This window comes from Papio anubis, chromosome X (genome assembly GCF_008728515.1).
Source record: "Papio anubis isolate 15944 chromosome X, Panubis1.0, whole genome shotgun sequence".
Taxonomy (NCBI): Eukaryota; Metazoa; Chordata; class Mammalia; order Primates; family Cercopithecidae; genus Papio; species Papio anubis.
Genome location: NC_044996.1, coordinates 95,347,033 through 95,374,843, shown reverse-complemented (window position 1 = coordinate 95,374,843; position 27,811 = coordinate 95,347,033). Strand labels below are relative to the sequence as shown.

General features: G+C 42.7%; 1 protein-coding gene across 2 annotated transcripts in view; it reads right to left on the bottom strand.

The window, feature by feature from the left end:
- Positions 1–9,232: 9,232 nt before the first annotated feature.
- The window catches only part of MAGED1 (MAGE family member D1), a 107,807-nt gene continuing 89,228 nt past the window's right edge, over positions 9,233–27,811 (bottom strand). The window contains exons 1-13 of one of the 2 annotated variants that reach the window (XM_003917728.4): positions 17,828–17,995; positions 17,229–17,309; positions 15,821–16,528; positions 14,509–15,177; positions 14,315–14,378; positions 14,011–14,090; positions 13,753–13,844; positions 13,446–13,525; positions 13,312–13,354; positions 12,996–13,058; positions 11,286–11,400; positions 9,648–10,033; positions 9,233–9,441 (exon numbers count right to left, since the gene is read on the bottom strand). In XM_003917728.4, coding sequence (XP_003917777.1) covers positions 9,656–10,033; positions 11,286–11,400; positions 12,996–13,058; positions 13,312–13,354; positions 13,446–13,525; positions 13,753–13,844; positions 14,011–14,090; positions 14,315–14,378; positions 14,509–15,177; positions 15,821–16,528; positions 17,229–17,273 — 2,337 coding nt within the window. In that variant the 5' untranslated portion in view covers positions 17,274–17,309; positions 17,828–17,995 and the 3' untranslated portion in view covers positions 9,233–9,441; positions 9,648–9,655. Of the gene's footprint in view, positions 9,442–9,647; positions 10,034–11,285; positions 11,401–12,995; positions 13,059–13,311; positions 13,355–13,445; positions 13,526–13,752; positions 13,845–14,010; positions 14,091–14,314; positions 14,379–14,508; positions 15,178–15,820; positions 16,529–17,228; positions 17,310–17,827; positions 17,996–27,811 lie in introns of those variants that run through there. The other variant, XM_003917729.3, reaches the window with a different exon arrangement.

The window sequence follows — 27,811 nt, the reverse complement described above, 5'->3', positions numbered from 1 at the left end:
TGAGATCACTTGGACACAGGAAGGGGATCATCACACACCGGATCCTACTGTGGGGACGGGGGAGGGGGGAGGGATGGCATTGGGAGTTATACCTGATGTAAATGACGAGTTGATGGTGCTGACGAGTTGATGGGTGCAGCACACCAACATGGCACATGTATACATATATAACAAACCTGCACGTTGTGCACATGTACCCTAGAACTTAAAGTATAATAATTTAAAAAAACCATAGAACTAAGTGAGAATTTTAAAAATCGATATGTGTGGAATACTATAAAGCAAAGATGAAATGGAAATTTAGAGTACTACATGCTTACATTAGAAAGAGGGAAGATCTAAAATCAATGATCTAAGTTTCTATTCCAGAAACTAGAAAAAGAAGAGCAAAGTGAACACAAAACATGCAGAAGGAAAGAAATAATAAAGATGAGAATAGAAAACAATAATATTGAAAACAGGAAAATTATACAGAACGTCAATGCAACAAAAGCTGGTTCTTTGAAAATATCAATAAAATTGATCAAACTTCAGTAAAGCTGACAAAAATAAAAACAGAAAATATATAAATGACCAATATCAAGAATGAAATAAGATTATCACTACAGACTCTGCAAGCATTAAAAGGATAATAGGGAACATGACAAATAACTTAATGCTTATAAAAGCTACAACTTAGAAGAAATGAACCAATTTCTTAAATACTACAAGATACCAAAATTCAATTGAGATGAAATAAGTATATATCTATTAAATAAAATAATGTGTAATTTCAATGCTCCATAAAAAGAAACCTACAGGTCTAGGCGGCTTCACATTAGAATATAACGAAGTATTTAAACAATTAGTATTGATTTCACACAATATAAGATACAGATAATATAAGAATAGAAAGTACTTCCAAACTAATTTAATGAACCAAGTATTTTCCTTTAAATTAAGGAATAAGACAAAGATGACCACGGCAGCCATGTCTATTCAACATGGTATTAAAGTCCTATCCAGAATAATCAGGAAAAGGAAAAGAAAAAAAGTAAAAAGCATCCATACTGCAAATGAAGAAGTAAAATTATCTCTGTTTACAGATGACATGATCTTTCTTATATGCTGAAAACTCTAAAGATTCCACACACAAAAACTGTTGGCACTAATAAACAAATCCAGGAAACTTGTAGGATACAAAACTTAAAACACACACAAAAAATTGCATTTTATACAGTAACAATGAACAATTCAAAAAGAAAATTAAGAAAACAATTCCATTTTCAATACAATTAAAAAGAATAAAATACTTAGGAACAAACCTAACCAAGATAGCAAAGAGACTTATATACCGAAAACCATAATATATATATTGTAATATATTATATATAATATATTGTATTATAACATATATAATATAATATAATACAATATTTTAATATATTTTATATATATGGTACTGGCATAAACATAGACATATAGACCAATGAAATAGAATAGTGAGTCAAGAAATGAACCTTCATATATGTAGTTAAATGATCTTTGACAAGGGTGCCAAGATTATTCAATGGGGAAATGACAATCTTCGACACATGGTGCTGGGAAAACTGGACATCCATCTGCAAAAAAGTAAAATAGACCTTTTATACGATAAAAATTAACAAAAATAGTTTAAAGATTTAAATGTAAGACCTAAAATTTAAAAACTCCTAGAAGTAAAGATAGGAGAAAATCTTCGTAACACTGGATTTGGCAAATAATTTCTGGTAATGATACCAAAAGCAAAAAATAGACAAATGTGACTACATGAAACAAATATGTTTGTGTATCAAAGGACAAAGTCAACACAGTGAAAAGGCAACATACAGAATGGGAGAAGATATTTGCAAAGCATATACCTAATAAGGGATTAATAAGCAGAATATATATAAAAATTATACTGCTCCACAACAAAAAATTAAATAACTGACTGGGCACAGCGGTTCATGCCTGTTAGCTCAGCTCAGCAGAGGCGGGATGATTACTTGAGGTGAGGAGTTCGAGATCAGCCTGGGCAAAATAGTGAGAACCTATTTCTAAAAAAAAAAAAAAAAATCAATTAGCCAGACCTGGTGGCGTTCACCTGTAGTCCTCACTGCTCAGGAGGCTGAGGTGGGAGTATCACTGGAGCCCAGGAGGTTGAGGCTGCAGTGAGCTACGATTGCACTACTGCACTCCAGCCTCGGTGACAGAGCAAGACCCTATTTCTTAAAAGAAAAACACAAGTAACCCAATTATAAAATGGATAAAAGACAGACATTTCCCCAAAGATTATATGCAAATGGCCAGCAAGCATATTGAAAGATGCTAAACATTGCTGATCATCAGACAAATGTAAATCAAAACCACAACTAGATATCACCTCATACCGATTAGGATGGCTGCTATCAAAAGAGAGAAAATAAGTGTCACTGGGAATGCGAAGAAATTGGAACCCTTGTGCACTGCTAGCGGGACTGTAAATAGTGCAACTACTATGGAAAATAGTATGGTTGTTCCTCAAAAACTTAAAAATAGAACTACCATGTGTTTCAGTATTTCCACTTCTGGGTATACATCCAAAAGAATTGAAATCAGGGTCTCAAAGACATGTTTGCACACCCATGTTCATAGCAATACTACTCACAATAGCTAACAGGTGGGAGAATTCAAAATATCTATTGACAGATGAATGGATAAACAAAATGTTTTATTATTCAGATTTGAAAAATAATGGACTTTTATTAGCCACATGCTGCAACATGAGTGAACCTTGAAAACATTATGCTAAGTAAAATAAACAAGTTACAGAAAGACAAATACTGTATAATTCTGTTTATGAGATATATCATGTAATTCTGTTTATATGAGGTATATCGCTTGAGCTTGGGAGGTTGAGGCTGTGATCGTGCCACTATACTCTGCTTGGATGACAGAGCAAAACACTATCTCAAAAACAAAACAAAACATCATGCTGTACTCTGTATATATATACAATTTTTGTCAACTGTACCTCAATAAACCTGAAAAAGAAAGAATGACGGAAATAGAAAGTTATTTTTGCACAATAAACACGGTATTAATTAAACGGGGGAAGAATAATTAATGGATACTAAAACCAGTCGATGAAAAAAAAATGACATTATGTATGTGTCTAATGCCCCAGGAGAAAGTGTAACCTGCCCAAGCTTGTCTTTAAGGCTTTTCTTCAATCCGGCCTCAGCCTACACTTGTTATTTTGGTCCCCTCTGGGCCTGCTAGTCCAGTCTGTCTACATCATTCACCTGCCACTCTCCACACCAAATCAAACTTATTAAAATCAACTCCCACATGTGAGCCTTTTTGCATCTTACTGCTCTATCAGAGACAGGGAATGTTGATGCCAGGCTCCAGATTCAGAGGCCATCCCAGTCCTTCCCTATCATCCTACTGCACCAGTCTCGCCTCCACCAGGATATCCAACCAACCATTCAGGGTACCTACCCCAGGACTCTGCTGGGCACACATTAATTTGAAGATATTTGGGCTTTTAGGTGTCTTATCCTGGAAGTGCAGATATCACTTCTGTACACTGGCCAGAAATAGTCATACAGCCCCAACACAACAAGAAAGTTGGCTGGGAAATGTAGGGGAGTGCATAAAAATTCAGTTTTTGCCAAATAGTGTATTTTCTCATCTACTTTCATAGATGAGTAAACTAAGACTCAGAGAGGCGAAGATACTTGCTCAAAGTCACATCACTGGAGAAACGTAGGATTAGAATCTAGGATTCTCTGATGGTGAAATCCAAGTTCTTTCTACAATACCCTGCTGCCTTTGACCTTCTAGAGCTCACAGTGTCCAGCCCCTTTGTAATCCATACATATTCCATTACTTAAGATTTTGTTTGCAAGCAATGATGTGCTAGTAAATGGTTAATAACTGGTTCTCTGATTTTAAAAATTCAAAGTTGGTAGTCTGCCATTTTTCACAAAGTTAATAATCCCACCGTGGCCAATTTCACTGAAGGCAAAGGTGGGATGAGCTATATACAATACACTCAAGCTGGTACAAACTGGCTTCACCACATGATTGGTCACAATCAATAAGAATTTTTTCTTGCCAATGTAAATAAAATGGATTTTGTTAGACAGATGTTAGAGGCTCACAGAACTGGAGGGAGACTGGAGAAAGCAACTTGAGAAATGGATAGGAGCATGAAACACAGACAGGAATGGTCTGATAAGGATGCTACTCTGGGGATAAAAATCACATAAGCCTTTTTTTTTTTTTTTCCACTCTTGTGTCAATCACTTAAGTTTCAAAGTCCAAGGAGAGGGCATGTGATTGACTAAGAATAGGTTGCATTCCTGTCCCTTGGCAATATTGGAACCAGAGAGAAATAATCTGATTTACTCCTTGTCAATAGGGGGAGGAAAACATCTAGACGTGTCATTCCACAAAGACTACATATTGGTTTTCTATTAATGCATAGCAAACAACCACAGACTGAGTTGCTAAAACAACACCCATTTATTATCTCCAAGTTATTATAGGACAGAAGATGTGGCATGCCTTGGCTAGGTTCTCTGTTCAGGCAAAATGGAAATCAAGATGTCAGCAGGGCTGCCTTTCTTTCTAATGCCTTCCATTCTCATTCAGATTATTGGCAGAACTCTTGTACTTGCAGCTATAGTTCTGAGATCCTCATTTCTTTACTGGCTATCAGCTGGAGGCCTCATCAAGCTCATAGAGGCCACCCATATTCTTTGTATGAATGTAGCATCTCCATCTTCAAATCTAGGAGTGGAGAATGTCCATTCCTCTCAAACTTCAAATCTCTCTTCCCAAGATGAGTGCAGTACCCTTGAAAGTCTTACTTGAGTAGGTCAGGCCCACATGATTTTAAGGTCAACCGATTTTGGATGTTAATTACATGCACAAAATCCTTTCACAACAGCATCTAGATTAGTGTTTTACTGAATAACTGCCAAAAAGTCTATGTACACCAGAGGGTGGAGATCTTGTGGGCCATCCTAAAATCCTATTTACTACAATTGGAAACTGTATTATCCTAAAAGGAAAATTGGTGCAATCAGGATACCAACAAGACAAATATTCACCACAGTTCATTTGGCTAACATATACATATTTTTTTATGTCATCCCACACTGAAATTTCACAACAGTGAATGAAGCATTCTGTAGGATCACAGGTGGTGATAAGACAGAAATATTATGTGTAGGGAAGGCAAATCCATACCTAGAATATTCACTTATTGCTGACAAATCATTAAGTCAACAAACCCCTCCATGATGTAATGGGCCCAATGTAATAAATTTACTGCCAGGTACTGGGCTGGTCCTGTTTGGAATGGTACATATCAGAAACTCAGGATAGTGTTGGAAAGTTGCACACTCAGCAGTAGGGGTAGTCATATCAGCCTTTGTGAGAGCCTTTTGTTGAGGCCATACATAGCCTCTGTTCACGCCACCATATCACTTTGTATAGGTGCCCATCTAACAAGTGCAGGAATAGCTGAGAAAAGAGTCTTCCTGACCTCCAATGAGTAGGTAATACTGCTCACCTGATTACTAAGAGCTTATTGGTGAGAATTCACATTTAACACTAAGTCTCATGCTTTGGATCAATCCCAAGAAGTCCACATACCACTTCCCTAGACCTCTTTTTCGGATATTTTCCCACATGTCCTTATTCAAAATCCCTGCTAAACTAGGATGAACCATTATCCCTGGATTTGGATCTGCGTGCAACAACTTATGAGACTTTTGGTTTTCTTTCTTTGGAAAGGAGTGAATGCACTTTTGTCTGTATGAAGAATAACTGCATCATGTTACACAGTGACCTTTTCCCAAAGAGTGCAAAGTCAAGAAGTGTGTGTAGTACCATGGAATACTATGCAGCCATAAAAAAAGGATGAGTTCATGTCCTTCACAGGGACATGGATGAAGCTGGAAACCATCATTCTCAGCTAACTATCACAGGGACACAAAACCAAACGTTGCATGTTCTCACTCATAGGTAGGAGTTAAACAACGAGAACACATGGACACAGGGCAGGGAACATCACACACTGGGGCCTGTCGGGGATTGGGGAGCTGGGGGAGTGAGAGCATTAGGAGAAATACCTAATGTAAATGACGAGTTGATGGGTGCAGCAAACCAACATGGCACATGTGTACCTATGTAAGAAACCTGCACATTGTGCACATGTACCCTAGAACTTAAAGTGTAATTTTAAAAAATTCTTATAGAAATTAATTAAAAATAATAATAATAATTAAAAGGAAGTGAGTATTTGGTGATTAAAAAAAGAAGTGTGTGTAGTACATGCTAGTCAGATGAACTTCAGTGAATATTTGTAAAAATAAAAATGCTTTTTAAATTTAAACTTTCATTCTGATATAAGTGAAGACTTACAAAAAAAAGTTGCAAAACTAGTTTAAAAAATTCCTGTTTACACTTAACCTAGACTCTTCAATGTTAACATTTTATCACATTTGGGGGGCACACAAGGGGAAAAAAAGTGGTAGACGAGGAACAGCAAATAAATGTATCTTGCATGCCACTTTCAGTCAATAGGATGTTGTTCTCTAGACAGTGTGTTTCAAGGGAATCTGAGGCTTCAGCCTCACACAGGGGAAAGACTATAGAGATTGATAGCAATATCTGTGAACATAAGAAAGAAAAAGTAAAAAAATCAATTATATATATCAAATAATAAGGAATATCCATACCAAAGAGTGCCGCCCCATACTTTCCTCACCTCCTTACAGTGAGTTTCCTAAGACTCCTAGCTCATGCACATAAATACAACCCCATGAACCCTATATCCCCCAGAGACCCTAACTGCCCAATGTCTTTTGTCTCTCCATCCTTCTCTCTATGTATGTGAACACGCACACACACTTTCATAAATATTTGGAGACTAAATTACAAAGACACTCTCTTACAGAAAAAAATAATAAAATCAAAATAAGGCCACTAACATTAATATAATATTGCTGTCTAATCTAAATCTAAATACTTTGTTCTGATTTTTCCAATTGTGCAAATTACACAAGAATTTCATGAGCAGGGAAGGGACAGAATCAAACCTATTCTGGGGTGTACACAGAGCAGAATGGCCTACTGAAGCCTGGAGTAAGGTGCAGTCCACAGGGATGAAGCTAAGGGAGCTTCCACAGGCATTAGGCCCCCTCTGTCAGCCCCAAGCCCCAGTGATGCACCCTCCTCCGTCTTCAGGTTCCCTAGAACTCCCACGTGACCTTCCATACTCCTGGTGTTGCCACAACCACACTGTCCTCCAGATAAACTTTGCCTGGCACTGATCGCCCAAGGCAGTGGCCCCAGGACTCTTCCACCTCTTCACCACCTAACACGGCTTGGAGGATCCGCAGAGCTACATCAATAATACATAGATGAGACTGCTGTCCTGCAGACCTCGAGAGCTGTGGGCAGCCAGAGTTCATCTCTCATCTCCATCCCCATTTACAAATGAGCAACTGAAGCTCACAGAACTAAGACTATTAGGGGCAGAGGTGACAGGATGCCCTGTTGGCTGCCTCTTAGGCCTGGTGTCTTCCCCACACATCACACTGCTGTCTAAATTCCCCAGGCAAGTCATGATCTGTACATAGTATGAAGCTAGGGGTGTGGGTGGTGATTGGGGGGAGGTGATACCTTATGGAAGACCTGTGCCTACCTTGGGGGCTTATGGACAGATGGATTGTTCTTTTCCAAGGCTGCAAGGTGGAGTCCATCCACCTGAATGTGGAGGCTGTAAACACACACCAGGAGAAGGCTGAGGTAGGTGGGGGACTCTTGCCCAAGCTGGCTCTGGACACAGCACATGGTGGAAGCACCTTCACAGAAAGGCTGCACAAACCCCACCGAGTCTGGCTGTTTTGCATCAAAAGGTGGAAAAACCACCATCCAGAAATGCAGGAACTACAGCCCAGATCTCATCATGGAGATGCAGGGCTGGCGCAATCCCTGCCAAAAAGGCCTCAGGCTAAGATTTCCCCCAGGCCTACCTGAGGGTCAGGATCCAGGCCTGGCTGAAAGAGGGGAGCCTGGCAATGAGGACAAGAGGCAGGGGAGGCACTGGGGCCCTGCACTGCTGTCTCCTTCCTATTTATCCTGGGCTCTCTCCTCAGAATGTGGACATCACTCAGGAACTTAAGGAAGCAGTGGACACCGTCCCTGCCCACTACCAAACCCTTCCCAGGAGGCCAAATTGCCTTTGCTCCTTTTTCTGCCCCAGGAGCTCCTGTCTCTGCCCTTGTTCACATGTCCGGATACCACCAAGCACCTAAGGAAGTTATGGCCTAGGCCTAATTTTGTCCTCAGTGGGAGAGCCTAGCTTCCAGCATGGAACTCGGCAGCTCAAGCCAAGTTCCTGCTCACAGTCACAGTCAAAGGCTGAACATGGAGCTTTGTCTTACTTTGTAATTCTTGTTCTTGAGGTAACAAAGGCTTCTCTTTCTCCCTGTAGGAGAGAAGAGGGCATTGTGAAGCCTCCTTCACTGTCCATATGATCCTGTCTTGATGAGGCAGCCCCGGTCTTGTGCAAGCGGGAAGATTGTGAGGGTCTCCTAGAGGGACAGGCTCCAGGGCAGCATTTCCAGAGATGGGGAGGAATGCCCGTGAGCCCATCCCTTTATGAGCAATGTGACTAGGGGTATATCTTCCTTCTCACAGAGGAGACTCTGGCATCTAACTCATAGTGTTCTCTGCTCCTACTCCTGCTGCCCTCCTGGAGTTATTTCACTTTCCACATGGGTTGTATAACCAACACCCTAGAATCACAGGCCGTGGACCCCTTATCTCCAGAATAGTCACCTTCTGTCCCTTTCAACTACCTACTCTCTGGACTTTATCATCACCTGGAGTTCCACCTCCGCTGTGTTCTTAAGTGCAACTGTCTGAGCACCTATACCCTCTCTCACTATGCAATTCTCGCAATGTCACTCCAGGACACCTAGCAGCATATCTGTCACATGAGAATCACTTAAGTGATATTTATTGAATAAACTATACAAGTTCTTGGGTCTCGTGTTCATTGATACTGCCTTTGTATCCCAATCCAGTAGCTGGATCTTCCCATATTTCCACCTGCTGAAAGCTGATCTACCCCCTTCAAACTAGAGCCGAGGTCCTGTCTCTCCCACATAAACATGTTGCTCGCTCCCCAAATATAGGGAAAAAAAGAAGCAGAGAGCACATCTAATTCACTTTGCAATTTCAATGTTTATTTCTGATACCAAAACTTGACAGCACACAAGGGGAAAAAAAGCAGTAGACAAGGAACAGCAAATAAATTTATCTTGCATGCCACTTTCAGTCAACAGGATGTGGCTCTCTAGATAGCTGTGTTTAGAAGGAATCTGAGGCTTCAGCCTCACACAGGGGAAAGACTATTGCGATTGATAGCAATATCTGTGAACATAAGAAAAAAAAGTAAAAACATCAATGATATATATCAAATAATAAGGAATATACACACCAAAGAGTGCTGCCCCATACTTTCCTCACCTCCCTACAATGAGTTTCCTAAGACCCCTAGCTCATGCACATAAATACAATCCCATGGACCCTATATCCCCCAGAGACCCTAACTGCCCAATCCAAAGTGATGTACCTACCCAACATCTCACTCAACCCAGAAGAAACCAATGGCACCAAAGTTGGCAGCAAAGTTGGCACTGGCTGTACCACCAGGACCAATAATGGGACCAGCAAAGGTCTGAGGAAATCTGGAGCGGGCGTTCTGGTGGTATCTGGCCCAGAAGGTAAATGGAATTCTGGACCAGGGATCTCCAAAATCTCCTTCCTCATCCCAGGTCAGCAGCTCAAACTCAATATCATCCCAGCTCCAGGGCCCAGACACAGCCTCATCTCCAATTCCCATGCGGGTTCTTGCTTCAGCCCGGGCTTCGGCCTCAGCTGCAGCAGCATCCAGAGCATCCAAGGCCTCATCTGCAGCCTCCATGAACTGTGCAGTCCAGTCACGAGGGTCTCTTTTCTGAACCTGAGATGAGGAATAGAAAACAAAACAAAATCTATTTACAATAGCCAAGATACGGAATCAACCTACGTGTCCATCAATGGATGAATGGATAAGGAAAATGTGATACACACACACACAGTGGAATACTATTCAGCCTTTAAAAAGAAGGAAATTCTGCCATTTGCAACAACATGGATGATGCTGGATGACATTATGCTAAGTGAAGTAAGTCAGACACAGAAAGACAAATACTGCATGACTTCACTTATACATGGAATCTAAAAAGGTCTAACTCATAGAAACAGAGAGTAGAATGATAGTTTCCAGGGCCTGGGGTCAGGAGGGATGGGGAAATATTGGTTAAAAGGTACAAAATTTCAGTTAGATAGGAAGAGTATATTCTGGAGATTGACCATATAGCATGATGACTATAGTTAATAATAATATGTTGTTTATTTAAAATTGCTAAAAGAGTACATTTTAAATGTTCTCATCACAAAAAAAAAAATGTCAAGTATATGAAGCTATGGAGAGTTAACTAGCTTGATGTAATCATTCCGCAATGTACATGACATGTATTATCAAAACATCATACTGTGCCCTATAAATATATATACTTTTTATTAGTCAATTAAAAATAAATGAATGTGCTGGGTACAGTGGTTCACGCCTGTAACCCCAACACTTCGGGAGGCTGAGGCAGGCAGATCACTTGAGGTCAGGAGATCGAGACCAGCCTGGCTAACATGGCAAAACCCTGTCTCTAATAGAAAAATAAAAATTTAGCCAGGCATGGTGGTGGCACGTGCCTGTAATCTCAGATACTTGGGAGGCTGAGGCACAAGAATCGCTTGAACCCGGGAGGCAGAGGTTTCAGTGAGCCAAAATCGCGCCACTGCACTCTAGGCTGGGCAACACAGCAAAACTCCATCTCAGGAGAAAATAAATAAATAAAACAAAACAAAATACTTAAAAATTACATTGTACACCATAAATATATACAATTTTTGTCAATTATACTTTAGTAAAGTTGGGAAAAAATAAAAATACTTTAAAAACCTAAAAAAAAAAAAAAAACTCATAATTGTATTAGCTAATATATTAACATATGTTAGCACCTAATGCATGTTAAGTTTACCTAACAACAACAACAAATACCACCAGCAATGCAGCACCTACCACGTGCCATACCTAGGATCTCATTCCTACCCTGGACCTTTCCCAGCCAGCGATACTTCATCCCTTGACCTATCAATGCTGGTTGGCACATTACCTCTGCAATGAATCTCAGCACTTTCATCTTGCTAGTCTCATGGTAGGAACGGAGGCCCCAGAGGAACTCATACTCTGGGGGGTTGCTGTTGGGCACTCGTCTGTAGTCCAGGTATCTGAAAGAGCAAAACAGTCTTTGTGTCTACCTACCCGGGCAGAATGGTAGTCCAGTAATGAAAAATAATCCTACATTTTTTAACATCAGATTTCAAATAGCAACTCCCCCTCGGGCTCATTCCTGAACACCATCAGGGTATTTACCCCTTAATCATCAAGCCTTGAATTCCTGCACCAGAACACTAAGCACTCACTTAGAGCTGCAGGCGACGCTTGTATAGGGTCACAGAAAGGACAACATTTCATTTCACTCCTTCTGCCTCAGCTCTAGCTCCAGATTCTTGTAATCTTGTCAGTGAGCCACAGAAGTCCATTGAAATGATTACAGTGTAGTGCAAAAGTGTCAGCCTGGCCCAGCCTTGGGAATGTCTACTGTGGGGATGGTGGATGGGCTTCACTTGCAAGACAACTACTTAGAAAAGTAGAAAAATTAGAAGAATTCTGGCTGGACATGGTGGCTCACACCTGTAACCCCAGCACTTTCGGAGGCAGAGGTGGGTGAATTGCTTGAGGTCAGGAGTTTGAGACCAGCCTGGCCAACATGGTGAAGTCCCATCTCTACTAAAAATACAAAAACAGCCGGGCATGGTGGCAGGCACCTGAAGTCCCAGTTACTCAGGAGGCTGAGGCACAAGAATTGCTTGAACCTAGGAGGTGGAAGTTCAAGCGAGCCAAGATTGCGCCACTGCACTCCAGCATGGGCAATAGAGTGAGACTCAGTCTCGAAAAAAGCAAACAAAAGAATTCGCCGGGTACAGTGGCCCACGCCTTAATCCCAGCACTTTTGGAGGCCAAGGCAGGAGCATCACTTGAGGTCGGGAGTTCGAGACCGGTCTAACATGCAGAAACTCCATCTCTACTAAGAAGACAAAATTAGCTGGGCGTGGTGGTGCATGGCTGTAATCCCAGCTACTCGGGAGGCTGAAGCAGGAGAATCGCTTGAACCCAGGAGGCAGAGGTTGCAGTGAGCCAAGATCATGCCATTGAACTCCAGCCTGGGCAACAAGAGTGAAACTCCATCTCGAAGAAAAGAAGAAGAGAAGAGAAGAGAAGAGAAAAGAGAAGAGAAGAGAAGAGAAAAGGAAAGAAAAGAAAAGAAAGAATCTAATCACGAGGAGTATATGCAATAAATACTCCTGAGGACACACGTTTCTGTACGCACAGAAACACATATGCACAGGTACAGTGTAAGAAATGAGCTTGAGAAGGGCTTTATTTTATTTTATTTTTTTGAGACAGGGTCTCGCTCTGTTGCCCAGGTTGGAGTGCAGTTGGCATAATCACAACTCACTGCAGCCTCAACTTCCTGGGCTCAGATGATTCTCCCCTACCTCAGCCTCCCAAGTAGCTGGGACTACAGGTGCATGTCACCACGCCTGGCTAATTTTTGTATTTTTTGTAGAGATGGGGTTTCGTCATGTTTCCCAGGCTGGTCTTGAATTCCTGGGCTCAAGGGATCTGCCCACCTGAGCCTCCCAAAGTGCTGGGATTACAGGCGTGAGCCATTGTACCTGTCCAGGAAGGGCTTTCTAAAGCTGACCAGCACACAGGCAGAATCATAGGGAGCAGGAAAAGCCCCTTAGGCATCACTTACTTTTGCTTTACAAACTCGTAGGTGAGAAGTTTCCTTAGATCTCCAAGGAGGGGATGTCTCACCCTGAAGGTAAAAAAAGGAAATCCACAATCAGAGGCTATTACTATGCCCAAAGAGCTTTCCAGAACAGAGGTCAGAGATGAGAAAAGAGGCAGAGAGTTCAGAACTGTTCCCCCATCCAACCAGGTTACATCTTTGGGCTCTGAACATCCCCAAACCAAACCCTCCAGACCCCCAGGTTAATGCAATCCTGGGACCATCCACTGTTGCCAAAGGATGGTACAAACGGGTAAGAGATGAGAGAGCCCAATCATACCCAGGACGCAGTCCCATCTTGCGTAGTGCCTCCCAGAGGACAGCTGCAATGGGAGGCAAGGGGAGACAAGGGACGGAAAATAAGCATGGAAATCAGGCTGTGGCCAACCCCCAGCTGCAGGTCCAGTCACTCACCCTCACTGGCACGGTTGCCATTCATGAAGATGACACCCAGAATCACCAAGAGGAGACCGAGCTTGGGTGTGTCTTTGGTCCTAAGGGAATATAGAAAGAATGTATTTTCAGCAGCCATTTGCATGAGAGACCCCAACCAGCTTACCCATCTAGCCTCCCCAATATTCCTCAGCTAGGGGAGAATTATACCCCAGCTCTGCCCATGACCTGCTATGTGACCCTGAACCCTGGACCCTGATCTATGTGAAACTCCTGGAAAAAAAGCACCACTGAGAAAGGCCATGTTCCACTTTCTTTCCCATCTTACGTTCCCAGTATGCCAGCCAGGGACTCGGGGGTACTGATGAGAATATACAGGTGTTCTTCTTTGTCAATTTCTTTCAGCTGAATCCCAAATTTCTACAGGGACAAGAAAACAGACCATGAAATTACAACATCTAGCATAAGCTACCCATAGGCAGACACTCACCTCCCTGAGACTTGCCCTAAACTCCCAATAGGAACCCCATGAATCTTTTAAATCAACTTTCCCCATTATTCCTGTCCCCCAGGGCTGCCTTCTCACCTTCTCTAGGACAAAGCATGCACGTTCAATGATTTCTGGATAAACATCAGTGTATTCACGGATGATATCTCTCAGCATTTCTGTAGGAGAGAGGAGGGAGCCATCTGAGCCAAGCGGAGGCCACAGAGCAGCAGTCCCTTTGCCAGCCCTGCTGTGGGTAGCACAGTCAAGGTCCTCAAGGGTGAAAAGAGCCAACCATGGAAAGGAGGGGACAGAAGGGGAAGGGTCATACAAGCAGAAGAACACCAACAGAGCATGGAGTGAAGGGAAGGGTAGAGCTTGGGGAGGGGACACGGATGCCTACCTGAGCGCTTGATGGGCACCTTTGTGTAGTCCTTAAGCATCAAATACTTGACCAACTTATTTGCCTGGGAGGGAAAAAGGAAATCATTAAACTTATAAGATATTTACAAAAAATCTTGGTTGAATTATAGATGAGAGGGTGACAAAGAAAAGAGCAAGAGAGGGGAAAAGTGACTGGGGAGTTACAGCTCTTACTCTTTCCTGAAGAAGGGCCACATCTCGGGGCTGTGCAGCACCCGGGTTCTGTGAGGCACGCGAATTGGGGGAAGGGCGCAGGTTAGGCGAGGGGCGCAGGTTCTGCCAATCAGGTGGAATTGGCCAATCAGCGGGGATCCAGTCAGGTGGTAGTGGCCAGTCAGTGGGAAGTGGCCAATCGGGTGGCAGTGGCCAGTCGGGTGGTAGCGGCCAGTCAGGAGGACCTTGCCAGTCTGGAGGACCCTGCCAGCCTGGTGGGGTCTGCCATCCAGGTGGGGTCTGCCATCCAGGTGGATTCTGCCAGGCCAGTGGATTCGGCCAGACAACAGGGCCAGGCCAGACAATGGGGTTTGGCCAGATCACTGGGTTCTGCCAGATTACTGGGTTTGGCCAGATCACTGGGTTCTGCCAAGCAACTGGGTTCTGCCAGGCTGGTGGGGTCTGCCTAGCTGGAGGGCTCTGACGTGCTGGTGGGGTCTGCCTGGCTGTCTGGTTTTGCCAGCCTGAGGGGTTCTGCCAAGCCAACGGCGTCTGCCAGAGCACGTTGGGGGGTGCGCCAGGTGGGTTCTGAGTGGTCACTGGAACTGGTGCAGACCTCCAGGTCCCTGCAGCCAGTGGGGCCCGCCTCTGATCCCCACTGCTGTTCTCTTCAACATTCAAGTTATTAATCTGTATCATCAGAGAGAAGAAAAGTTCAGAATCACCAGTGGGTTCTGTGTCCTTACCTTATCTATTCCAGGAATGCCCTCTAAACCCTCACCTGTAGTGACAGCCTGACCCACTAGCCATTGGTCACCCTGAGTCCTGGATTTGTCTTTCACTGTCTTCCAGGCAGGAGTTTCATCTCCGAACCAGGTCAGGAACAAACCAAAGATGGGGACTGAGGCTTCTCCTCTTCCTATGTCCACCACTGGCTCTGTCTGTACCACCCTGAACAAATCACTCAAGTCACTTCACTTCTCTGCCACTTAATTTCCTTCTCTGTAAAATTGGGACTATGATCCCTACCTGGTAGGAGGTGCCTTTAAGATTTTATGAGACAACCTGTGTGAATGTGCCTAGCTCAAGGCTTAACACACGGTAGTTACTAACACAATGTAAACTGAATTACATACAGGTTGTATATATTATTTGTGCCCATGTATTATCTCCCCATCAGTTTGTGAACACCCGGAGGACAGGAATAAACATTCTCTTCAAATGGCCTATAGCCTAGCTGAATACAGTTACATACATTGTTTTGAACAAACGAACACCCTCAGAGAAGAAAGGAGAGAGCCCCAAAGCAAAGTGAAGCTAGCAGGGATCTCACCTTGCGGGTCCTCTTGCCCCGAATTATTGTCCGGGACTCCAGATTCTGAGCCTGGGAACCATCTGCTGATGTCTGTGCAGTTGCACCGTCAGATTCAGAGATACCTGGGTCGGTCTCTATGTCAGCCTGGGAAGTGGCCATTTTGGCCTGATTTACATTCTGGGTCTGGGTATCAGCTGTTGGGGACTTAGTGGTATCATTCCAAGCCTTGAAGGGGGTCTTAGGCCTGCTGTTGGCCAGGTCATTGGCATTGAGAGACTGAGAGAAATTGTAGGTGGCATTTGGGCCCACTTTAGTAGTGGCATTCTGGGCCTTAAAGGCCATCTCAGACTTGTTAGCAGCTAACTCACCAGTGGTTGCTGCCTGGGAAAAATCATAGGCAGCATTTGGACCCTTTGGGGTGGCATTTTGGGACTTAACGGCTGCCTTGGGCTGCGTGTTGGGCACGTCCTTGGCATTATGAGCCTGAGAGAAATCATAGACACCATTTGGGCCTTTTGTGGTGGCATTCTGGACTTTAAAGGCTGACTTAGGCCTAGCGGCAGCTGCTGAAACCTGAATGTCAGCCATCTCATTGGCAGTTGGGGGCTGTGAACTCTGGGGACTAGCAGCTGCAGTGGCCTGGTTAGTAGGTGGAGCCTCTGAGATCTGGATGGCCTCCATCAAGGTCTGCATAAGCAAGGCGCTGTCTTCTACAGAGGCCTCAGCCTGCAAACACAGGAGGGGAAAAATTAAATCTCTGGGCCTCTGAGGCAGGAGGTGGGGTGGGAATAGGGAGCCCGGGTGGCAGCGCAACAGGGGAGCTGCAGGCGGGTGGTGGGTGCAAAAACAGGGGGGCTGAGGCAGAGATCTAGGGGGCCCGCAAGGGGTGATAGGGGGCGGGGCGGGTACTAAACATGTGGCAGGGATGGAGTAGGGCAGGGGCAAAATGAGGGGTGGGGAGGTGTGCAGAGAGTGGGCAGGAACAGGAGCCAGGGACGCTCTGAGAGGCGTGCAGCAGCAGCTCAGGACAGGAGGAGGATCGCGGAGTTGAGAATAAGGGGGGTCGCACAGAGTGGGGAATGCAGAGAGAGGGAGGGTGGAGGCAGGAGGCTGGGGGAGGGGGTGACAGACTGCTCTACAAGCGTCAGGACTCTGGAAAAAAAAAATGGTTCCTTACCCACCCCGCATTCTCTGGGCAGATTGCCCTGACTACTAACAGGGTCTCCCCTCTCTCTGAGCAGGGACTGATGGCTGAAAAGAGACGCCCCTCCCCCCCTTCGATAAACGATGAGAATTCGAAAGGCCCACGGAGTCTAGTCACTAAAGAGGGCCAAACCGGATCCCGGCGTTTGGGAAACCAAAGAGGCCCGCGGGGAGGGGTGACTGTCGGCTGGGGAAATGCTGGGGTGGGGAGTGGAGATCTCACCTGGAAGCCGAGGAGGCCCGCACCACAGTCCATTTTCTGAGCCATGGCTCCTGTCCCTCTGGCAAGAGCGGAGCCTGGGGGCTGTGGGAGAGGGGCAGGCCGTTATACTACAGAGGGCAAATACGAAGGACCGAATTGGGAGGGGGATGACTGTGGTCTGATTGTGCGGGCGGATAAGGTGAATGTGAGGAGGAACGGATCGGAGCGGGAAAAGTGAATGGGCGTCCAGATGCAGGTTCTGAACCCCGAGAAGCTACTGACAGGGAGATGCTTCAAATCGGGGTTTGGGAAGCAGATGAGTTCTGAATTCGCGGGGGAGGGGTGCGGTTGGGTTGGGATTCGCATTTGGGAAGTTGCATGGAGGTTTTGAGTCAGGAGGAATCATCTAACAGTACAGATCGAGGTCAAGGAATCTGAGGATTTCGAACGATGGGAGGGATCGGACAGGGGTTTTGAATCAGGAAGGATCGGGAGGGGCATGTGAATTGGGGCTTGGGGGGTGGAAAGGGATTCAGAATCCAGGGTGAAGGGATCGGGATAAAACAAAAATGGGGGCCCGCACCAGGGGGCAGATGCCCTGTCTGGGGGCTAATTCTCACCTTGCCTCAGGCCCCAACCCCAACCCCCTCGCTGCCTCCCTTCTTCACGACTCAGAGGATCGGGATTGCTGGGCTCGGCTCTCAGCAGCCGCACTCTCTCCTTGTCCAGGAGAAAATGCCAGCGCGGCAGCTTGGGCGACCCCGCCTCTTCGCCTAATATACCACCCACCGCCTCAGGACGTTACGCGCATGCGCAAACACTGAAGAGCCAAAGTCAGTCCCGCCTGCTTTCCCAACAAAAGCTTCGTCCTGGAGACCATGATGCGCATGTGCGCTGGAAGGCGGCCCCGCCCCCTTTGCCAACACACCACCCCACCACCAACCAGGTCGACACTATACAACAGCACCTCCCCTTCCTCTACGCCCCCTCCCCCAACAGATGCGCTGTGCCTCTTGGTCACACCCCTTGCCCCACACACCGGCCCCCTACCTTTTCCGCAATGCGTCTCTATTCCGTCCCTCCCCTACTCAAGGCCCCTCCTGTCAGGTCGGCTTGCATCTCCACCCCCTTGCCCAGCACGCTTAGGTCTCTGTGTGGGGTCTCTAATTGCAACAAGTGTTAGACCTCCGCTGAGGAAACGGAATGGCCTGAGAGGATACACTATTGGAGCTAACCAAGTAGTAGTAGTAAGTCTGTGGCTGCCACGTGACTCCATGATTTCTCCCCCACTCCCTGCCCGCCCCCACAAGCTCCCAGACGCAGAAAGAACGTTAGTTTCTTCCCTGTTCTTTATGCAGCTCCGGTGATGGACTCATTTGTGTGTGTTGGGGGAGGAAAGGAGGGAAGGGCACAGCTTGTACATCACAGCAGGATTTGTGCTGGGGCTTGTCTTCCCGTCACAGCAGCCCTGGGAGGTGAATGTCAGCACCCTCATTTTACAGATCAGGAAGATGAGGCACATATACATTGCATAAACTAGACAAGGCCACAGAGCCAGAAAACAAAATGCAAAATTTGGGTCTGGGTCTTCCTGACTCCAAAACCCACGTTCTGCTCATGCTGCCCTGGGGACTAAGGGTACCCCTCCCTCCTCCATTAGAGCAACAGACCACGGCACCCCATTTGTCCTAAACAAGCAAAGTTTGTGTTCTAGGAGGCCCAAGCTCATGCTCTGCATTCAGGAGGACACAAGCAGAGGCCCCCACCCTCCCCCCTGCCCTATGTGGGTCCATCCAGGTGTGGAAATTGCTCCTTGGGGTCCACTCTGTGCTCAGAACGTCAGGCCTCTTCCTTATCAGGGATACAATCACACTGTCCCTGAGGCCTTCTGGTGCCCACTGGAGCAGCCAGGACAATCAGACCTGTGTGTCTGAGCCATGGCAAGCCCTGGTTCCTTTCAGGGCTGGGGTCTGGGGCAGCTGTGGTCTTACGGAGAGAAACTGGGCTGGGCTTCAGAATTCCAGGGATGGAGTGCCCAGCCTGTCTGTCTCCAGCTGTGTGAGCCCGCTCAGGTCACTCAATTCTCTGAGCCCGGTTTCTCAATGTGCAAAGTGGAATGCACAGCAAGTGGGTCCTACCCAAGAACACACACGCTGCTATGCTTCCAGGATAACTGGAGAAACTCAAAAAGGCAGAAAATTAAATACAGATGTGAGGTGACTCAAATTAAACTGGTACATTTCCAAAATTCAAGACAGATCTTTGTGCAGTTCACATTTGTTCTGGCATCAACTCATGCCAGAAGCCTGCACATGAAAGGAAGCTAATGCTAGGAAGGACTGCAGCATTTGGTCCCCAAGGGCCAACATCAGTTCTGCCTGGCTGGATGACTTTCCTAATCTGTTGCATAGCAACCTCCTCTGTCAGCTGCCTGTTTTTCCTCAGCACTTCCTCTGTAAAGTGTCTGCAGTGAGACGTGATCAGACTCAGGAAAGGAGGTCGGAAACACAATTTTCTATGCTGTTTCCATATCTGTATCTTCAGTTATAACTTGCCCTGTGAATTCCAGATCCATAGTAACTACCTACCTCACTTCTCCAAATGGATATCTCTCAGTATTCTCTAAATTAACAGGTCCCAAATCAATTCCTTCATACACCTCCTCCTTCCCACCAACACAGTGTTTCTCCTCTAGTTATGCTTTTCTCTCCCATTTAGAGTGTAAACCTCTTAGGGAGATAGATTTTTGTTTTATTCATTGTTGTTTCCCCAGCACCTAGAACCATGCCTGGCACATTTTTATATCCTCAATAAATATTTGTTAAATGAATGAATCACTCTCCATCCCATTGCTAAAGCAAGAAACCTGAGAGGCAATTTTTCCTGTGATCAATTCACTTATTTTTCCTCATTATACAAATAATGCATATTAATCACTATACATTCAAACACTGCCTAAATATTTTAGAAATTAAATAAACATCACTCTAAATCTCATCACCTTGGACAATTGCTTAGATTTGGTGCTACCTTTTCATACTTTACACACATATATATTGTTACATAAATGATGTGTTATATACGCCAGACCTTAAACTTCATTCTTTTCCTTACTGCTTCCCACTTTCTTTCAATTCTACCTTCTCCTGTCAAACACTTGTTTTTAACACCATTTGATATCCCTCCATACTCAAAAATGTTTTATTTTTACAAATTTAAGATTACATGAACTTTTATGTGTCTGAATTATCTTATTTGACAACAGTCTACCTCTGATTTGTTCTTTTAAATGACTGCATAATATTTCATGGTAAGAATGTACCACAATGTATTCAACCATTCCCCCATGGATGGAATCCATTTTAGTTTCAGGATTTTTGTGGGGAGCATGGCACATACAACAACATTGCAATAAAAATACTTGTACATATATTCTTATACTTTAATAATGAATGTTTGTCTTTATTTCCGTGACACCAGAAGCCCAGGAGTAAGACAGACATATGCTACAAGACTTTATCATTTTTTTTTTGCCAATCTTATGTGTATTTATTGGTATCTCCTTATGGTTTTAATTTATATTTCTGATAAGCAATGTGGTAGAACACATTTTTATACATAAATGAACATATTAGATTTATTTTGTAATATGCTTATGTCTTTTACCTGTTTTTCATCTGGGTTTCATCTGGGTTGTCTGTCTTACTGACTTTTAGGAGTTCTTTATATAGCTTTATAGATCCTTACTGAAAACCCTTGGGGCCAGACGTATTTCGATTTTTAACGTTTTAGTAAGGTCATATATATTCTTGCGTAACAGTTCCAACTGTAAAAGCCACAAAGGCCAGATATTCACTTCTTCACATGCCGTTGGCAGCTAAGAGAATGTGATCTAGGATTTACCAGTGTAGCAAGCTCCTGAAGGCCATCCTCAGATTCAATGATTTGCTAGAAGGACTCGGATAACTCAGAAAAATTGTTATGGCTATTGTTTATTACAGTGAAAGGATACAGATTCAAATCAGCAAAAGTAAAAAGTGCATAGGGAAAAATTCAGGAGAGACCAGGCACAACTTTCCAGTTGTACTCTCCCAATGGAGTTGTATGACCAGTGCTTAATTCCCCCAACAATGATGCGTTTAATATGTATGACATACTGTCAACCAAGGAAGTTTACCCAAGCCTTGGTGCCCAGAGTTGTTTTTGGGGTTCAGTCAGATAGGCCGGGAGCACCTGTGTGGCTGACCTTATTCAGTCTCTAGCCCATGCAGAGGTTAAACTAGTATCTCTCAGCCCAAGGCTCACACCACAAATCACACTGTTAGCATAAACTATCCAGTGTGGGCCAAGGTCACAGTAAACAAAGACACTCTGATCAGGCAAGATACTCCAAGGGCTTACAGATTATCTCCCAAGAGCTGGTCAAGAGCCAAAGCATTCTTTGCAAAAGACCTTTTTTTTGGAAAGCACAGGGTTTAAACATTGCAGACCTGCTGAGTCAACCCTTTCACTGCACAGTTATGACTTAGACCTAACACTTTGTCTCAAAGGAGTGATTCAAATATGCAGTGATGGAATTCATCGCCATAGCTGTGGTGGTGGGAGCAGCAGCCACAAGAAAATCCAGTTTCTAGGGGCAGCATTAGCAGCGGGGCTAACATCCAGGGTCCATGTTCAGTAGCAGCAGCAATGGTATCCAACCAGCTAATACATATGGCATGATTTTTTTTTTTTTAAGACAGAGTCTCAATCTTTCACTCAGGCTGGAGTGCAATGGCGTGATCTTGGCTCACTGCAACCTCCGCCTCCCAGATTCAAGTGATTCTCCTGCTAGAGCCTCCCGAGTAGCTGGGATTACAGGCACCTGGATAATTTTTCTATTTTTAGTAGAGATGGGGTTTCACCATGTTGGCCAGGCTGGTGTCGAACTCCTGACCTCAGGTGATCCACCCACCTCGGCCTCCCAAAGTGTTAGGATTATAGGTGTGAGCCACCACACCCGGCCCTATGGCATGATTTTTGAAATATAACTGGTGCCCTACTGCTTTTCGGTAATATTTTATTAATTCTGTTTTTAAAAAACTTTTAAAACTTTTTATTTTGAAATAATTACAGATACACGGGGAATTGCGAAGATAGTACAGTGAGGTTCTATGTACTCTTTATCTGCTTCCCCAATGGTTACATCTATGTAACTGCAGTACAAAATCAAAACCAAGACACTGACATTGGTACAATGTGTATATAGTTCTCTATCACCTTATCACATGTGGAAGTCTCTACAAACACCACAGCAATCAAGACACAGAACTATTTCATCACCACAAACGTTTCCCTCATACTACCCCATTATAGTCACAACCAACCCTCCTCCACAACCCCCATCCCTAACCATCTCTATAATTTTATCATTTCAAGAAGTCATGAAAATGTAATCATACAATGTGTCACATTTTGAGATTGGCTTTTTTCACACTCAGCATAATGCCTGTGAGATCCATCCCAGTTGTCTTGTGTATCAGAGTTTCTCATTTTACTGTTGAGTACTATTACATGGTATAGAGGTGCTACAACAGTTGGTTTAACCATTCACCCACTGAAAGATATCTGGGTCATTTCCAGTTTGGGGCTACTGTGAATGAAGCTGCTATACACATTTGTGTACAAGTATCTGTGTAGTTCCCATTTCTCTGGGATAAGTACCCAAGAGTGCAATTGTTGGGTCATATAGTAAGTGCATGTTAGTTTTACAAGAAATTACCAAACTTTCCCAGAGTGATCATACCATTTGACATTCCCACCAGCAATGTGTGAAGGATACAGTTTCTCCAAATCCTTGCCAGCATCTGCTGGTGTCAGTATATTTTGGCCACAGGTGTTTAGTAATATCTTACTGTGGTTTTAATTTGCATTTCCCTAATGGCTAATGATGTTGAACATCTTTACATGTGCTTATTTGCCATCCATATATCCTCTTTGATTAAATGCCTCTTCATGCCTTTTACCTATTTTTTAATTTAAAAAAGCCTGTGGGTACATAGTAAGTATATATATTCATGGGGTACATGAGATGTTTTGACACAGGAATGCAACGTAAAATAAGCACATCATTGAGAATCCATCCCCTCAAGCATTTATCCTTTGAGTTACAAACAACCCAATTACACTATAAGTTACTTTAAAATGTGCAATTAACTATAGTTATCCTATTGTGCTATCAAGTAGTAGGTCTTATCCATTCTTTCTAAGTACTTTTGTACCCACTAACCATCCCCACCTCCTTTCCAGCCCCCCATTACCCTTAATTGCATTGTTTTCTTTCTTTTCTCTTTTACTGTTGAATATTGAGAGTTCGTATATTTTATGTACGAGTCTTTTGTCATATATATGGTTTGCAAGTACTTTCTCCCAGTTTGCAGAGACTTTTGCAGGGGAAATTTTGAAGAAATTCAATTTATTGGTTTTTTTTTTTTTCCTTTTATGGATTGTGGGTTTTATGTCATTTCTAAGAACTCTTCAACAAGCCCTAGTATACCTCACGATTTTCTCCTACAATATCTTCTAAAAGTTTTATGGTTTTAATTTTTACGTTGATGTCTGTCATCCATTTGAGTTTAACTTTTAATTAGGTGTGAGGTTTAGGCTGAAGTTCATTTGGCAGCGGGGAGGGGGCGGGGGGAGCGGGTGTCAGAGCTATGGATATCCAGTCAGGCCAGTGCAGGGTAATTAAAGGGTGATCCTCCTTCCTTTGAATTGTTTTTGCACCTTTGTCGAAAATCAGCTGGCATATTTGTGAGGCAATTTCTGAGTTCTCTGTTCTAGTCTATTGTTCTGTGTCTGTTCATCTACCAAATCCCACAGTCTTGATTACAATAGTCAGTAGTCTTAAAATTGAATAGAATGATTTCTCCCACTTTATCTTTCTTTCTCAAAATTATTTTATGTATTATTCTGGTTCTTTTGTCTTTCCATATATTTTGGAATAATCTTATTTATATCTAGAAAACATCCTGCGGGGATTTTGATAGGAACTGCACTTAAACTGTGTATCAATTTAGGGAAAATTAATCTTTTCTTACGTTGATTCTTACAATCCATGAATGTGACGATATGTGCTTCTCCATTTATTTTGCTCTTCTTTAATTTCTTCACTAACATGTTCTAGTTTTTAGTATAGAAATATTGTATATGTTTTGTTAATTTACACGTATTTCACCTTGTGGTTTTTTTTTTTGTTGTTTTTGGTTTTTTTTTTTTTTTTGAGTCATTGTATTCTTTTCTTTTTCTCTTCTTCTTTGTTTTTCTGGCAGGGCCTTGTTCTGTTGCCGAGGCTGAAGTGCAATGGTGCGATCATGGCTCACTGCAGCCTTCAACTTTTGGGCTCAAGCAATCCTCCCACTTCAGCCTCCCAAGTAGCTGGGACCATAGGTGCGTGACACCATGCCCAGTTAATTATTTGAATTTTTGTAGAGATGTGGTCTCCTTATGTTGCCTAGGCTGGTTTCGAACTCCTGAGCTGAAGTGATTGCTCCCGCCTCAGCCTCCCAAAGTGCTGGGATTACAAGTGTGAGCCACTGTGCCCAGCCCAGTATTCTATTTTTAATTTCCACATGCTCATTGCTAGGATATAGAAATAAAATTGATATGGGTAAGTTGATCTTGTACCCTGTGACCTGCTAAACTCACTTATTAGTTCTAGGACATTTTATTTTTTTGTAGATTTTTGGGAATTTCTACATACACTATCGTGACATCTGGAAATAGTGAGTTTTATTTCTTCCTTTCTGATCTGTATTGCTTTTCTTTCTTTACTGAGCTGGTTAGAATTTCCATTATTATTTTGCTTTTCGTTGTGTTTTGTTTTTTAAGAAGCATGCTTAGATTTACCTTTAATTTTTAATTTTTATGGATACATATTTGTTGTATATATTCATGGGTTACATGTGATATTTTGATACATGTATATGATATATAATGATCTCATCAGGGTATGATCTTGTATAATCTCATCAGGGTAACTGAGATATCCATCACCTCAAACGTTTATCATTTCTTTGTATTGGGAACATTCCAAATCTACTCCCCTAGTTATTTTGAAATGTACGATAAATGATTGTTAACTATAGTTGCTGTATTGTGCTACTGACTACTAGGTGTTATTCCTACTATCTAACTGTATTTTTGTACCCCTTAAAAAACCCCTCTTTAGGCTCCCCATCTCCCACACTTCTCAGTCTCTGGTAATCATCACTCTACTCTCTACTTCCATGAAATCAAATTTTCTTTAGCTCCCACATATAAGTGAGAATACGTATATTTGTCTTTCTGTGTCTAGCTTATTTCACCTAATACAATGTCCTCCAGTTCCATCCATGTTGCTGCAAATGACAGGATCTCCTTATTTTTATGGCTGAATAATATTTCATTGTGCATACATACCATATTTTCTTTATCCATTCATCCACTGATGGACACTTAGGTTGATTCCACATCTTGGCATTGTGAATAGTGCTACAATAAACACGAGAATCCAGCTATCTCTTTGATATACTGATTTTTCTTTCTTTTGGACCTATCTCTCACCATATACAAAAATCAAATCAGAATGGGTTAAAGACTTAAATATAAGACCTGTAACTATTAAAGTACTGGAAGAAAACATTAGGGAAGTGCCCCAGGATTGGTTTGGGCAAATATTTTTTTAGTAAGACTTCAAAAGCACCCCAAACAAAGAAAAAATGATCAAATGGGATCACATCAAGCTAAAAAGCTTCTGCACAGCAGAGGAAACAATCAACAAAGTGAAAAGAAAACCTACAGGATGGGAGAAAATAATTTGCAAACTATTCAACTGACAAGGGATTTAATAACCAGAATATATAAGGAACTCCAATAACCCAATAGAAAAACACAAACAAACATACACACACACCTCCCAAAAATCCAATTTAAAAATGGGCAAATGACCTGAATAGATAATTCTCAAAAGGCATACAAATGAACAAGGGAATATATTTTCAAAATGCTCTCCATCACTAGTCATTAGAGAAATACAAATCAAAACCACAAAGAGATATAATCTCACTCCAGTTAATAACGGCTATTACCAAAAAGACAAAAATAATGGATGTTGGCAAGGATGTGGAGAAAGAGGTACACTCATACATTTTTTATGGGAATGTAAATTAATACAGCCACTTTAGAAACAGTATAGAGGTTCCTCAAAAAACTAAAAACAGAACTGTCATATGATCCAGCAACCCAATACTATTTTGATAGCAGTGGTGAGTGCAGATATACTTACCTGGTTCCTGATGGCAAGGAGAAATCATTCAGTCTCTCACCATTAAGTCTGATGCTAGGTGAAAGTTTAGCGCGTATCTTAAAAAATCAGCCTTGAGGAAGTTACTCTGTATTAGTGAATTGCTGACAATTTTTAGGAAAAATGAATTGTTGGATTTTCTAAAATGCTTTTTCTTTGTCAATCAGTATGATATGACTTTTATTCTTTAGCCTGTTGATACAGTGGATTACATTGCTGGATTTATGAACGCTGAACCTACATGGAATAAATTCCCCTTGGTCATGGTGTATAACATTTTCTACAACACTGGATTTGATTTACTAACGTTCTGTTGAAGACTTTTACGTCTATGTTCATGAGACATATTAATGTGTAAGTTTCTTTCGTGTACTTTGGTTTCGGGATGAGGGTAAGACTGACTTCACAGAATTAATGGAAGTTTCCTCTTATTTTCTGGATGAGATTGTGTAGAAATGCTGTTCATCCTTCTTTGAACAATTGTTAGAATTCTTAATTTCTTTTATAAGAACTTCCTTTGGCCATTATTGTAGGATAGGTAGGCTAGAAACAAATTCTTAGTTTTCTTTCTTCTGGAAATGTCTTGATTTACTCTTCATGACTAAAGGGTATTTTATTTTCATTGGGTATTTAATTCCAGGTTGATGAGTCTTTTCTTGCAGCACTTGAAATATATTGTGGCCTCTATGGTATCTAATGGGAGAGCTTCTGTCTGTCATTGCTTTGGTATTCTCTATAGGTAAGGTGTCATTTTGCTCTGGTGGGATTCAAGATTTTTTGTTCTGTCTTAAGCTTTCAGAAGTTTGAAAACGGTTGCTTTGACTATATCTTCTCGGGGGGTTGCTCAGCTTCTTGAATCACTGAATCTGTGGGATTGTCTCCCCCACCCCCAAATTTGGGACATTTTCAGCCATTGTATCTCTCAACACTTTTTCAGTCCCTCTTCTCTCTCTCTTCTGTGATTACAATGACACATATTTAAATCTTTTGTAATAGTCCAACAAGTGCCTAAGACTGTTTTTTGTTGTTGTTGTTTTGTTTTTCAGTATATTTTTCTCTGTCATTCAGACTGAATAATTTCTATTGTTCTATCTTCAAGTTCCCTGATTCATTCTTCTGTTATCTTTATTTTTCTGTTGAGTTCATCTACTGAGGTTTGTCTTTTTTAAAGTCCATGTACTAAAATTTTCAGTTTTAAAATTTCCTATTAATTTTTCTTTGTATCTCTGATTTCTTTTAGAGATTTCCAATTTCTTTGCTAAGGCATCCTTTTTTTCACTTG